Source organism: Puma concolor, chromosome C1 (genome assembly GCF_028749965.1).
Source record: "Puma concolor isolate L17-30 chromosome C1, mPumCon1.1.hap2, whole genome shotgun sequence".
In the NCBI taxonomy this organism is placed as follows: Eukaryota; Metazoa; Chordata; class Mammalia; order Carnivora; family Felidae; genus Puma; species Puma concolor.
Genome location: NC_141674.1, coordinates 42,187,041 through 42,202,082, shown reverse-complemented (window position 1 = coordinate 42,202,082; position 15,042 = coordinate 42,187,041). Strand labels below are relative to the sequence as shown.

Here is a 15,042-nt window from a genome sequence, read left to right as displayed (position 1 = left end):
TTGATCCTCTTAACAACCTTACATACTTACAGCTCGAGTCACTTGCCCAAAGTTACAGAGCTAGTAATTCACAGAGTTAAGAATCTTATTCAAATGGTCTGATTCCTAGACCTTGCAAGTTTGATTAGGTGAAGGTATAAGGTTTAAAAGAAAGCTTGCATTTAGGCCTGAATGTCTTAAAACTCCCAACTTAGTTGTACTGCTACCACCATGAGCAAAAAAGCTCTTCTACTGCTCTCTTTACCTAAAGTGATCTCTATACCATTAGTTTCCAGTATGTGTTACGTTATGCAAAATACAATTTGTCATACTATTTTCCAATAAAATTACCAAAAAAATGTTCACTATAGATACTATAAAAAGTCACTTGTTAAATTCCAATTCATTTTTTCTGAAGATGAGCATATATTTATCAATGAACTATATAAAACCAGTAAGTCTACAAGGTAATAAATAATCACTAATTTCCTCAGTAGAGATTTTTAGTCCTTCACATTAGAGTCAAAATAAGTAAACACAACGGTCAAATTTAGCTTAGCTGTGTCAAAAGATTTCTGCTGAACTATATCACTGGGGGAGGGGGGGTTGCGGGCAGGGGGGGAATCTGAATATTTCAGGTCTTTATTTAGTCATCATGTCTTGGCCATATGGTGTAAAAGAAGCTATTTTACTACTTACGCCGATATTCAGCTCCAAGTCTCAACATTAGTCGGATGGGAAACACTTTAGCCCAAGGAGTTTCCCATTTCTGGATGAGAATCCCAAACAAGTAAGGTGGGGTTGGGAGTACCAGGTCTTGCAGTGACTGATAGGTAGATGTCACATATAAGAATCCACCATGTTCTTTACTGCCAAGGAAACTCTGACTGAAGAAGGAATGTCCCAAGTTGCCCACAACATTTCCTAAAACAAAAAAGCTCATTAATTACTCCTCATCAATAAATCGATTATATTTTTTATAATCATTATTACTTAACACTGGGCCACACACTACCAAACACTAATTCCCAACCTTTCACTAAACATGAAAGACCCATGTTTACAAAGTTTTTGAAATAAATGATATTTATTAAATGAAAATTTGTTTTCCAATTTTATAAGGGCCTCTGGTGAGCATAAAATAGCTTATATTATCACACTGTAGAAGTCTGTCTAGCTAAAAGTAAAAAATATTAATGTCTTCCTTAGATTGTACAGCTTTACTGTATGAACTGTATATATGAGACCTTTAGAGGTCTCAGGATAAGAATTATTGCCTCAAAAGTCATGAAAAAAATGTTAAGACTAGGTACCTGCTCTCACAGAGCTTACAATCTCATTGGGTGAATAAAGTCCATTCATGAACACAATGAATTAAGATAATAAGTACAGTTTTGTATGAGACATTAAAGGAAGAAAATCTATGGAGAAGGTAGGATTCATGCTTTGTACTTCTGGGTGAGACAAATATGAAACATAACTTAGGGCTTATTTAAATTCATATTAGTTTTTTTGTCTACTAAGCACCTTCTAATTCAAACATTTTTTAATGAAACAGTGACAAATCAGCTTTCATTAAGGAGACATTCTCCTCAGTTTAGAATTACAAAAAAGCAAAAAAGCTTCCCAACAGGAGCTGTTCCATAATGGAATAGTAGACATGTTCCCTAGATATGTACAAGCTCCCTCTGATATCTCTGAAAGAAATAACAGCAAATACAGAGATCCTCACCAGAAAACTTAATGCTTCCTTTCCTTGAAAACTACTATCTACTCATGCAACAGTTCAGTGATGGGTCACAGAATCCTTGAGTGAAGTAGGAAGCTATGCTGACAGCAGGGTCCGCAGGTGAAGGGAACACCTCCCCACAAAACTCACAGAAGCCTTGTGGTTGAGAGCCATGTTCACCTGCACATTATCATCTGCCAAATATATTTAGGGGCAGTACTCTTGCCCGAGGATTAACCAAATCTGGCTGCACATTTGAGCTGCTGGGCCAGATCTACAAAAACAAAAAAATCCCCGTATCAAGGAAGGAGTATGTACTCTGGAAAAAAAAAAAAATTCACAGATTGTGGAGTCACAGAAATATGGGTTTGAATACTAGTTCAATTACTATTATGTGATTTGGGGGCAAGTTATTTGACTTCTGTAAGCTTCAACGTCTGTGTAAAATGGGGGATTATAAATTTCAGACCTGTTGTGAAGAATAAATGATGGAATATATGTAAAATGCCTAACAGTACATGGTACTGTGTTCTCAAAAAATTATAACTATTATTGTTATAATGCACATATACATATAATGATTAGCCAAACATTACAGAATTTTCTTTGCTTTATCAAAAATTTTAGAATAAGGTTTGTATAAATTTTCATCTTTTAACTTGGAGTAGAGGAAGAATGGGAGATAAAAGAGATGGGAGTTTTTTTTTTCTGCCCACAATGGAGAGTACACAATAGCATTCCTCTAAAGTTCTAATGAGAGTATAATGTTTGTTTTGTAAGACAGCCCTAGTGCATACAATTCAAAGGTGACAACTATGTTGGCTTGGCCCACAAGGCATTCATTCATTATTCCTTTGGCATTTCTTTTTTTTTTTTTTTTTAATGTTTTTATTTATTTTTGAAGGAGAGAGAGACATAAGTGGGGGAGGAGCAGAGAGAGAGGGAGACAGAATTTGAAGCAGGCTCTAAGCTGTTAGCACAGAGCCGACGTGAGGCTTGAACTCACGAACTGTGAGATCATGACCTGAGCCGAAGTCGGACGCTTAACCGCCTGAGCCACCCAGGCGCCCCAGCATTTCATTATTAGAGACTGGAATCTATTACTGGTTATTTTTCCACAGATATTTATTCCCTTTTTGCTTCTACGACCTAACAACCTACTCCTCCTCATCCCATATCCCAATCAAATTCAGATTCGTCACTATGGTCCTTTATATTATAAAATATTTACCCTTTACGCATCTACTTTCTTTAAAAAAATTTTTTTTAACGTAAATCTCTATCAATCCTAATGAGTGATTTAATTTAGACTCTCATTTACCATCTCATCTAAAAACAAGTAGCATTTCACAGGTGTTAATACCGACAAAAATAAAACACTGGGTATGAGAATTCGACAAAGATAAGCTTTCACTGAAAACTTAATCCGGGGCTCTTGAACTCATAAAGCTTGTTATATGTTTGTTTACACAGGTACTTCTCTATGGGAACATTCAATACAATGAATCCACTGAATTAATTCTATACACCCCAAGACCACTGAAGAATCCATATAAATAAAATAGATACCAATTCATGCTTCTGTGTTTAAATGACCTGGCAAGGAAGTCAAAGGTTTTGTACCAATAGTTTACAAGGCAATTTTACATGGCCTTAACCAGATAATCATCAGATCAGTGCCACTAGGTTAACAGAGCAGGTATCATTTCCCTGAACTTTGGGATTTTTATTTTACAGATGAAGAAACTGAAGCTTAGGAGTGGAAGTGAAGTGCCTTGCAATATCATAACTGTCTTTAAAAGTATATAGTAATTTCCAATTTTCCATCTTAATCTGTAATTTAAACTTTGTTTTTCAAAGTGCTTGCAAAGAACTATCTTTAAATTCAATTCAAAAACAACTTAAATATCTATGCAACAACAGCTTCCTTTTGTTTCAAAGCATATTTATCAATCCTCACAACTAACTCAAATGGAGTTTTAAAGAAAGAACTATGAGGAAAAGGAACCCCATCCTTCCCAGCCCCCGCCAATTTTAAAAACAAGGGCCTTCCCCTCACACTCCTCTCCCCTCTCTTTTCTTTTTAATCAGGAACCAGCCCACGGCCAGGGCCTCACTGGGGCAGGGACACCCTGGGATGAGTTTCTCTGGGGCTTTATTTTGTTTCGTCCATGTTTTTTTCTCCCACAGTGGGGCTGCTGAGGGGTGGGGGCTTTACAGTCCTGCCCCGTCTCACTGCACTCTCTTCCCAACCCTACCCCTATTTTCGGTGATTTTTGTGTGAGAATATTAATATTAAAAATAAAATCAGAGAGGAGCGCCTGAGTGACTCAGTCGGTTGAGCGTCCAACTTCAGCTCAGGTCATGATCTCACAGTTTGTGTGTTCAAGCCTGTGTCAGGCTCTGTGCTGACAGCTCGGAGTCTGTAGCCTGCTTGGATTCTGTGTCTCCCTCTCTGCCCCTCCCCCACCTGCACTTGTTTCTCTCTCTCTCAAAAATTAACATTTAAAAAAACTTTTAATAGAAAGATAAAATCAGAGAAAAAAATTCCGAACAAATGCCTCACTTATTTTAAGAAATATTAATATTCATGAATATTAACATAACTAAACATCAAAAGAATTTAAATAGTCCCTTGGTGTTGTTTGTAATACAGTAAACCAAAATTAAGCATGAGTACTTCATTAAAGGTCATTTCCTCAGTTTAGAGCATCTGTGAGATTTACTATGTAACTTCAAAAAGTTCAAGAGGCAGTTTATTGCTTTTTTAAAACACGGGATTTAGAGATATAGCTGAATTCAAACCTGAGTTCAGCCATTTATCATGTATTTGATCTTTGGCAAGTTACTTATGCCCTCATTATGCCCTCAGTGCCTCTCAGTTTCCTCATATGTAAAACTGGGACAAGAACAAGAAGAATCTCACAGAGTTCTAGTTGAGAAGAAATCAAACAGTGCACAGAAAGCAATGAATATATGGCCTAGCATGTAGTAAGTGCTCAATAAATACAAGATATTAGTCTTAAATCACCTCTTCATAAATAATTCCATATTACTTCTCATTGGCTGAAAAATTACTTGCAAAGCAGCAATACCATGGCTCTTCTGCTCATAGAAAGATACAAAATTAATTAGCCAAAACGATTCACAAGTAATTGCAAAAAGAGACTAAAAATCTGAACCATGATACAACATTCTTTAACTGGAAAAACAACGCAAAAATATTACTGATGATGAAAACACCAATGAAGTTCTTCCTTCTCTGGAAACACACTTGTTAGGAAACGTTTTTTATTTTTGTTTTTCTTATATTACAGATAAAAAGGTGACTTGCTTTAGAAATACTAAAGATTATAAGCAGTATAATTTTTATGGCCATGAGAAATAACAGCAAGCCACTAAAATCTGAAACAATTACTGGACACTGACTGATCAATCAAGCATTTACCATATAACATGTACTGCTAGAACTGGTCCAAAAAAGAGATACACATAATAAAATATTTTCTAATATGCACAAAAGACTTCCAGTCATTCCACAAACATTTATAGGATACCAATCATGTTTTTATAAATGTTTTATCAATTATTTATATTCTTTGACAGACTATTTAAAAATCTTTTCCCCCCCCCTCTAATTCACCTATAATTTTTCTTCTAAATACTTGTGGGGATAGAAAATTGGCAAGAGATGGTGGTTTAAAAATATCTAAATACATCTTTTCTAACTTAATAGTGAGTATGCATATATATTCTTAGATTGAGATAAACTTCCACATTAAAAAATAAAAGATCAAACTCCATTGTATTTGAGGCCTATAATTTTATTAGTGACATTACAAAATTATTAAAAATAAAATTCATAGATGAATGAAATTTATTAATAACATTCAAATTAATAATATAGTACTTTAAAGTTTACTTTGTCTTTTGATAAACCTATGTAAGAAATTTAAATTAACCAAAAGTTTATCTGGGTTAACGCAGGTGACCACGATTTAAAGATACAAAGTAAGGAAGATTTTAGAAACAGAATAGGTGGCAAGGAGAAATGGCAAAGAGAGTGGCAAAGAGAAAACAAAAAAAAAAAATTTGTTTTTAAAGATATGGAATTTCCCAAGTAATCCGCTTGAGTGACCCATGGTATTTCTTTCTCAAGGACCAGAAACACTGGGCCTCAGAAACACTCTTTGGTTGACCTCAAAAGTATTTTACTCTGGTCTCCAAGTCCCAAAGGGAACAAGAAGTGAGAAATAATAAGCACAGCATTTTTATTAACAGAAGTCTTCTCTGAAGACTCCTTTCCTCCAGGTACTTTTCCATCAAATGACAAAAAAAGCACCAACATAGCTAAAGCAAACTAAGGAATAGGAAGAGAAAGGTCAAAGAAATCTTTAGGGATTGATCATGTAAGTGACATCATGTCAATTTATTGATTCCTTCAATCCACAGGTTTTGTTTGTTTGTTTGGTTTTAATTAAGCTTATCCAATGTGCCAGACTGTTCTAAAGACTGGTACACAGAATTGAGCAAGACAGGTAAATCTTGTCCTCATAGAGCTTATTTTCAAAAGGAGGAAGACAAACAACATCAGTTAGTAAAACCAGTGATAAATATTTTGAAGAAAATACAACAAGGCAAGTAATGTAAAAGATGATGGAGGGAAGGAAGAGAATATTTCTTTAGCCAAGAGGTTCAGGGAAACATCCTTTGAGGCAGAAACATTTGAGAACAGACCCAAATGAAGAGAAGGCACCAACCAGTAAAGATCTGTAAAGAACAACATTCCAGGTCTGGAAACAGTAAGTGCAAAAGCCAAGGTATTAGACTGAGTTTGATGGGTTCAAAGGTCACAAAGGTGATCAATGTAGCTAAAGCAAACTAAGGAGTAGTAAGACACAAGGTCAAAGAAATCTTTAGGAACTAGATCATATAAAATCTTGCAGGCCAAAGGCATTTGGAGTTTATTCTAATTGTAGTGGGAAGCCACTGGAAGGTTTAAGGCAGCTTCAATTGTGCCTTCATACCCATGACTATACTATATAAAAATGCTCTCAATTCTCAAGATTAGATTTAGGATACCCAAGGAACAGCTGACAGACGATAAACATATCTGCAAACATAAAATTGCAAATGACTGAAAGGGAACAAAAAGAAATTTTCAAAGGTGAAAATGACTTAACTTACAAGGTTAATATTTACATTCTGTGTTTATAATTTTAATTGTCTTCTTGCTTTGTTCCAAAGTTAAATCTAAATGCTAAAAATTAATAGCAGTGTACGGGGCACCTGGGTGGCTCAGTCTGTTAGACATCTGACTTTGGCCCAGGTCATGATCTCACAGTTTGTGGGTTCGAGCCCCGCATCGGGCTCTGTGCTGACAGCTTGGAGCCTGGAGCCTGCTTCGGATTCTTCGTCTCCCTCTCTCTCTGCCCCTTCCCTACTCACAGTCTGTCTCTCTCTGTCTCTCAAAAATAAACAAACATTGAAAAAAAATAGCAGTGTAAACCTTAATATGTCAGTGTAAATATTAATTCATATTAATATCTTCTTAATAAGTTTTTTGAAAACAGAATGTGCCCCAGGATCCAGCACAAAAAGCAAAGGAAAATTACCCAAAACAACAGTTCAGAGATATTGAAGACTGAGTTCAGAGGCTCCAACATCAAAAAGGAAGAAGACAATGTTGGGAATGAAACAGAAGTAATATTCAGAGATAATAACCTAGAGTTTTCCAAATTAAAGAAATGTGTTTTCAGATGAAAAGTACACTTTCAGTACTCAGCAGTAAAAATAAAACTAAATTCATATACATGTACACATACAGATCAATAGAATAGAGAGACCCATATACAGAATATAAACTAATATTCAAAAACAGTATCAAGGTAATTGTCAAAATGATGGTATTTTTAAGTTTATATGTATTTTGAGAGAGAGAGCACAAGCAGGGGGTGGGGGCAAGAGAGAGGACTGCAAGCAGGCTCCTCGTTGTCAGCACAGAGCCCGGCGCCGTGGCTTAAACCCATGAACCGTGAGATCACGACCTGAGCTGAAATCAGTCACTTAACCGACTGAACCAAACAGGCGCCCCCCAAAAATAGTCTTTTTAACAAATGGTGTTGAACAACTGGATGCCCATAAACAAAACAAAACAAAAAAAACCCAAAACAATAAAACTTAGAGCCTTACCTCTATAGGAGCAGAGGACAGGCTGCCCTAAGACGGGCCTTTGGCATGAAGATTATCTTGAGTTAACAAGCAATTAAAACCCAGCAGGTTCAGGAATAGCTCTTTACCTCCCCACAACTGCCTACAAAAAAATTAAATACGGGCACCTGGGTCGCTCAGTCAGCTAAGCATCTGACTCTTGATTTCCACTCAGGTCATGATCTGTTTGTGGGTTCCTGCCCTGCCTCGGGCTCAGTGCTGATGGTACAGAGCCTGCTTGGGATTCTGTCTCCCTCTCTCTCTGTCCCTCCCCTGCTTGCTCTCTAGCTGTCTCAAAACAAATAAAAATGAACTTAAAAAAAATTAAATAAAGGACCTGGTCTGGGAAGAGAGCTATCACCATAGATAACTTGATACTCTGAACTAGGTATGGATGATAGGGAGGAACCTACCAAGGCCTGTTTGATGGAAGTTCTTTATGTCCCATTGTTTCTGAGTGGCGGAGCAAACGTTTGAAACATTTACTCTTTTTCATCTCCCTGTGAATTGCATTCCTTTCCTTTGAAGTTCCAGATCCCTACTACTCCTTTCTCCTTACTTCAGAATGACATATATACTTCATTTTGCCTATCTTTGGAATTTCCAAGTCTGTGTGGAAATTAAAAATCTAACCAAAGAGGTGAAAAATCTATACACTGAAAACTATAGAAAGCTTAGGAAAGAAATTGAACAAGACATAAAAAAAATGCAAAAACATTCCATGCTCATGGATTGGAAGAACAAATATTGTTAAAATGTTAATACTACCGAAAGCAATCTACATATTCAAAGCAATCCTTATCAAAATAACACCAGCATTCTTCACAGAGCTACAACAAACAGTCCTAAAATTTGTGTGGAACCAAAAAAGACCCTGAATAGCCAAAGCAATCCTGAAAAAGAAAACCAAAGCTGGAGGCATCACAATCCTGGACTTTAAGATGTATTACAAAGCTGTAATCATCAAGACAGTATGGTACTGGCACAAAAACAGACACTCAGATTAATGGAACAGAATAGAGAACCCAGAATATGGACCCACAAACGTATGGCCAACTAATCTTTGACAAAGCGGGAAATAATATCCCATGGAATAAAAACAGCCTCTTCAGCAAACAGTGCTGGGAAAATTGGACACTGACATGCAGAAGAATGACCTGGACCACTTTCTTACACCATACACAAAAATAAACTCAAAATGGATTAAAGAGCTAAATGTAAAACAGGAAGCCATCAAAATCATAGAGGAGAAAGCAGGCAAAAATCTCTTTGACCTCGGCCGCAGCAACTTCTTACTCAACACGTCTCCAGAGGCAAGGGAAACAAAAGCAAAAAATGAACTATTGGAACCTCATCAAGATAAAAAGCTTCTGCACAGCAAAGGAAACAATCAGCAAAACTAAATGGTAAACCAATGGAATGGGTGAAGATAATTGCAAATGACATGTCAGATAAAGGGTAAGAATCCAAAATCTATAAAGAACTTATCAAACTCAACACCCAAAAAACAAATAATCCAGTGAAGAAATGGGCAAAAGACATGAATAGACACTTTTCCAAAGAAGACATCCAGATGGCCAACTGACACATGAACAAATGATCAACATTACTCATCATCAGGGAAATACAAATCAAAACCACAATGAGATACCACCTCACACCTATCAGAATGGCTAACATAAACAACTCAGGCAACAACAGATGTTGGTGAGGATGTGGAGAAAGAGGAACCCTTTTGCACTGCTGGTGGGAATGCAAACTGGTGCAGCCACTCTGGAAAACACTATGGAGGTTCCTCAAAAGATTAAAAATAGAACTACCCTACGGCCCAGCAATTGCACTACTAAGTATTTATCCAAAGGATACAGATGTGCTGTTCAAAGGGGCACATGCATCCTAATGTTTATAGCAGCGCTATTGACAGTAGCCAAAGTATAGAAAGAGCCCAAATGCCCATTGACTGATGAATGGATAAAGAAGATGTGGTATACAACAGAGTATTACTTAGCAATCAAGAAGAATGCAATCTTGCCATCAGCAACAACGTGGATGGAACTAGAGTGTACTATGCTAAGCGAAATTAGTCAGAGAAAGACAAATATCATAATGACTTCACTCATATGAGGACTTTTAGACACAGAACAGATGAACATAAGGGAAGGGAAGCAAAAATAATATAAAAACAGGGAGGGGGACAAAACATTAGAGACTCTTAAATATAGAGAACAAACTGAGGGTTGCTGGAGGGATTGCGGATGGGAACATGGGCTAAATGGGCAAGGGGCATTAAGGAAGATGAGCACTTGTGATGAGCACTGGGTGTTATATGTAGGGGATGAATCACTGGGTTCTACTCCTGAAATCATTATTGCACTATGCTAACTAGCTTGGATATAAATAAAAATAAATAATAAATTAATTTAAAAAATAAATTTGTAAAAATAAAAACAGCCCAGATAATCTAGAAAAAAAATTAGTGAAATGCAAACCATAATGAATACTATTTTATTCTCACCATTTCACTATTTTATACTCACCAGATAAGCAAAAATTAAAACTCTGATGATATCAAATGTTGGCAACTCTTATATACTAGGGATGGGGACAGGTAGGCATAATTGGTAAACTACTCTGGGCAACAGTTTAACATCATTTAATAAAGCTGAAGATATCCATACCCTACAAACCAGCAATTCTACTAAGTGTACATGTACAAAAATTTTGGAGAACATGTCTGAATAATAATAAACTGGTGAGAACAGCAAATTATCCATCAGGAGAATAAATTGTGGTAAATTTATATAAGATGTATAAAACAGTAGCTGCAAATGAAATGAACTAGAACACTAGAGCTATGAACATATGCCAGAAACATATGGTGGAATGAAAAAAGCAACCCACATAAAATATATACAGTGTGATACCATTTGTATAAAGTTTAAAAACATGCAAAACAATGTATTATAATCTTGTGATAAAATTACAGAGAAAAGCATGAAAACTACTAACACAAGACTGATGACAGTGGTTACCTAAAGGTTAGGAAAGCTTAGAGGGAAGATGTAATCAAGATTGGTCACTGATCAATGCTTCAAGGGGTTGGTCATTATTTCCTAAACTGGGTATCTTGTTTATGGGTGTTTATTTTGTTATTTTGCTTTATAACTTCCAAAATTATTTTTAAAATATATTTAAATGCTTTTATATACACCAAATAATTTTTTAAAGGTAAGTAAAAAAGTTCAGAAGAAGAGATTACTTCTATCTGGGAGGATTATTAGGGAAGAGTTCATGAAAAAAAGTCATCTCTGAGTAAGGCTTAAGACAACTGAGGGGCACCTGGGTGGCTCAGTTGGTTAAGCCTCCAACTCTTGATTTCAGCTCAGGTCATGATCTCACAGTTCATGAGTTCAAGCCCTACACTGGGCTCTGCATTGACAGTGCAGAGCCTGCTTGGTTTTCTTTCTCTCTTCCTCTCTCTCTACCCCTTCCCCACAGAAGCTCCCTCTATCCCAAAATAAATAAACTTATTTTATTCTGAAGGCAATATAAAGCTCATTAAAAGTTTTAAGTAAGAGAGGGAAACAACCAAACATTAACTCTAGAAATAATAATCTGGTAGATACAATTCTCATTTCATTCAAATACATGTTCTGAATGTCTATCTGCAAAAATCAAGTACAAAAGATAGAAGAAGGGTGGGGAGATGGCAAGAAACAATATATAATCTAGAATCTCCCATGGCATTATAATAACCAGAGGCATGCTTAAAGTCTCAGAATGTTATTACTCACAAAATGTAATTCTCCCTCTCACTTTGGAAAGCATAAGCAACTATGCATGACAAAAAAAATTATATATGTTAAATAAGAAACACATATATACAATTATCAAATATATATAGATTAAAAATACATAGGAAATTGTAAAGAAAGTTCATTCAAGGGCTTCTAAGACTTTTTTTTTATACTTTTTTAAATGTTTACTTTTGAGAGAGGGAGAGAGAGAGAGAGAGAGAGAGAGAGAAAGTGCAAGTAGGGAAGGGGCAGAGAGAGAGGGAGACACAGAATCTGAAGCAGGCTCCAGGCTCCGAGCTGTCAGTACAGAGCCTGACGTGGGGCTCAAATCCATGAACTGTGAGATTCAGTTGGACACTTAACTGACTAAGCCACCCAGGAGCCCCTGAGCTTTTTTTTTTTCTCTTAAGTTTATTTATCTTCATTTTGAGTGCACATGAGAGAGAGAGCACGCAGGAAAGGGGCAGAGAGTAAGGAGAGAGACAGAATCCCCAAGCAGGATTTATGCTGTCAGTGCAGAGCCCAATGCAGAACTTGAACCCACAAACCATGAGTTCATGACCTGAGCCGAAATCAAAAATCAGACACTTAACCGACTGAGCCACCCAGGCATCCCAGGCTTCTAAGGCTTTTTGAGTGATTTATGGCAGAGTAACCACCATGCAAGTGATAGAGTATTCAAGGCTTTCACATTCAGGAAATTTAAGACAGAATTTGCCAATTCCACACAATGTGTTACATTTAGGTGTAAAAGATGTTTCCACTTATTAAAGATGTTTCCACTAATTAAAAGATGTTTCCACTTATTAAAGAAAAATATAGTGAAATTATATATCAAGTTACTACTTTGATTTCTAAAATACAGGATTCTTAAAACTGGTATAACTCAGATGCATACCTGTTTTTTAAAACTGCTATGTACACATAGAGGCAACTGACATAATGTAAAGAATAGTAGTCTGGGAGCCTTAGTCCTAGTTCTGCCACCAACTAAGTCTGTGATTTAGACAAGCCATTAACACCTCTCATTTTCCTCATCTAAAAACGTCTCATTTTCCCTATCTAAAAAATGAAGAGTTTGTACCAGATGATCAAAGATACCACCTAGTTTTTATGAGCTGCAAAATGATTTCTATTTGAGGATAGACCCTTATAGATTACTTGTTTAGGCCTTTGAAATGTCATTTACTTAGATATATATGTGCATGCCCTCGTCCTATATTACAGATAATATTTAAAACAGCTTACATGTGTTATAATCTCACCTTAGACTTTCACTATTATCTTACTGTTGGTTCAAAGTAAGTTTTGTTGTAGAAATTTTGTATTTTAATATGATAGTTCAAAATGGTCTCTACTGATATAGAAGGATACTTCTGGAAAATGAGTAACCACTTACGGTAAACATGTACTTTAATGACTCATGCAATGACCACAGCCTTTCCTTGTTGGTATTCCTCAGAGCTCCATTCTCAGCTCTCGTCTCTTCACACTGGCCTGTCCCATTCACTACCATAGTTTCAATAATCACATAAACACCGAGTCTCCCAAATCTGTATTTTAGCCCAGATCTACTTCCTGAGGTCCATCTGTATCCACATATTCATCGTCTATTTACATATTGCCACTGTTGTCAATATTTCAAACTCAACACACTGAACAAAGAACCAATCTCCCACTCCTCTGCCAGATCTGCTCTTCTTCTATTATCTCGATGAATAAGAACACAGTCCACTCAGATGTCCAAGCCAGAAATGTGAAGCCACTGACTTGTCCCCTCTTATCCCCCATATACAGTTAATTACCAAATCCTACTGAAATGACACATCACTGTCTTTTATCTTTCCGATACTCTTTATTCCCACTGCTATTACTAAATTACTTTATTAAACCCTGATAATTTCTTAATTTCTTGCTGGATTCTAACAATAGCTTTTTAAAAAACAAAGTGTTGGTGAGGATGTGGAGAAAAGGGACCCTCATGCACCCCTGGTGGGAATGTAAATTGGTGTAGCCACAGAGGAAAACAGTATAGAGGCTCCTCAAAAATAAAAAATAGAACTACCAAATGATCCAGCCAATTCCGCTCATGGATAGTTATCTGAAAAGAATAAAAATACTAACTCAAAAAGATATCTGCACCCTATGTTCATTACAGCAATATTTACAATAGCCAAGACATGAAAACAACGTAAGTGTCCATCAACAGATGAATGAATAAAGAAAATGTGGTGCACATATATAAAATGGAATATTATTCAACCATAAAAAAGAAAATCCTGTTATTTGCAACAACATGGATAGACCCTGATAGCATTATTTCAAGTAAACTAAGCCAGACAAAGATAAATAAATAACATATGATCTCACTTATATGTGGAATCTAAAACAAGCAAACAAACAAAAACCCCGTAGTACTCATAGATTTAGAGAACAGATGGGTGGGTGAAGGATGGGGGTTGAGAGGGTGGGTAAAACCAGTGAAAGTGGTCAAAAGGTACAAAATTCCAGTTATAAATTAGTACTGAGGATGTATGTACAGCATGGGAACTATAATAATATTATATTGCATTGTATATTTGAAAGCTGCTAAGAGGGTAGATCTGAAAAGTTTTCATTGGTAAGAAAAAAATTGTAACTGTATGAAAATGGATGTTAACTAGACTTACCATGGTGATCATTTCACAATAAATACAAATATTGAATCATTATATTTTACATCTGAAACTAATGTTACAGTCAATTATATCTCAACAAAAAACTTTTTAAGTCAATCTTATTGGGGTATATACAATTTCATGCAATAAAACCCAACAATTTTTTTTTTTTAATTTTTTTTTTTCAACGTTTATTTTTGGGACAGAGAGAGACAGAGCATGAACGGGGGAGGGGCAGAGAGAGAGGGAGACACAGAATCGGAAACAGGCTCCAGGCTCTGAGCCATCAGCCCAGAGCCTGACGCGGGGCTCGAACTCACGGACCGCGAGATCGTGACCTGGCTGAAGTCGGACGCTTAACCGACTGCGCCACCCAGGCGCCCCAAAACCCAACAATTTTAAGTACATAGTTCAATGAGTTTTGACAAATGTAAACATTCATGAAACTACTATACCTAACACTATATAGTATATAAGTATTTATATAATCCCAGAAAGTTCCTAGGGCCCCTCTGTAGTCAGGGGCAACTCACCCCCAACTCACCCCAGGAAACGTTGATCTAATTTCTATCACCACAGACTCATTTTGCCTGTTCCAGAGAACCATGTGAATGGAATCATGTAATATGTAATTTTTTGTACCTGACTTTTTTGTTCAGCATAATGTCTG

General features: G+C 36.3%; 1 protein-coding gene across 5 annotated transcripts in view; it reads right to left on the bottom strand.

Annotated features, from left to right (window-relative positions):
• The window catches only part of ZFYVE9 (zinc finger FYVE-type containing 9), a 142,075-nt gene that overhangs the window by 61,202 nt on the left and 65,831 nt on the right, over nucleotides 1-15,042 (bottom strand). For all 5 annotated transcript variants that reach the window (XM_025935335.2, XM_086716979.1, XM_086716980.1 and 2 more), the window contains one exon: nucleotides 679-903. In XM_025935335.2, the coding sequence (XP_025791120.1) occupies nucleotides 679-903 (225 nt within the window). The remainder of the gene's footprint in view (nucleotides 1-678; nucleotides 904-15,042) is intronic.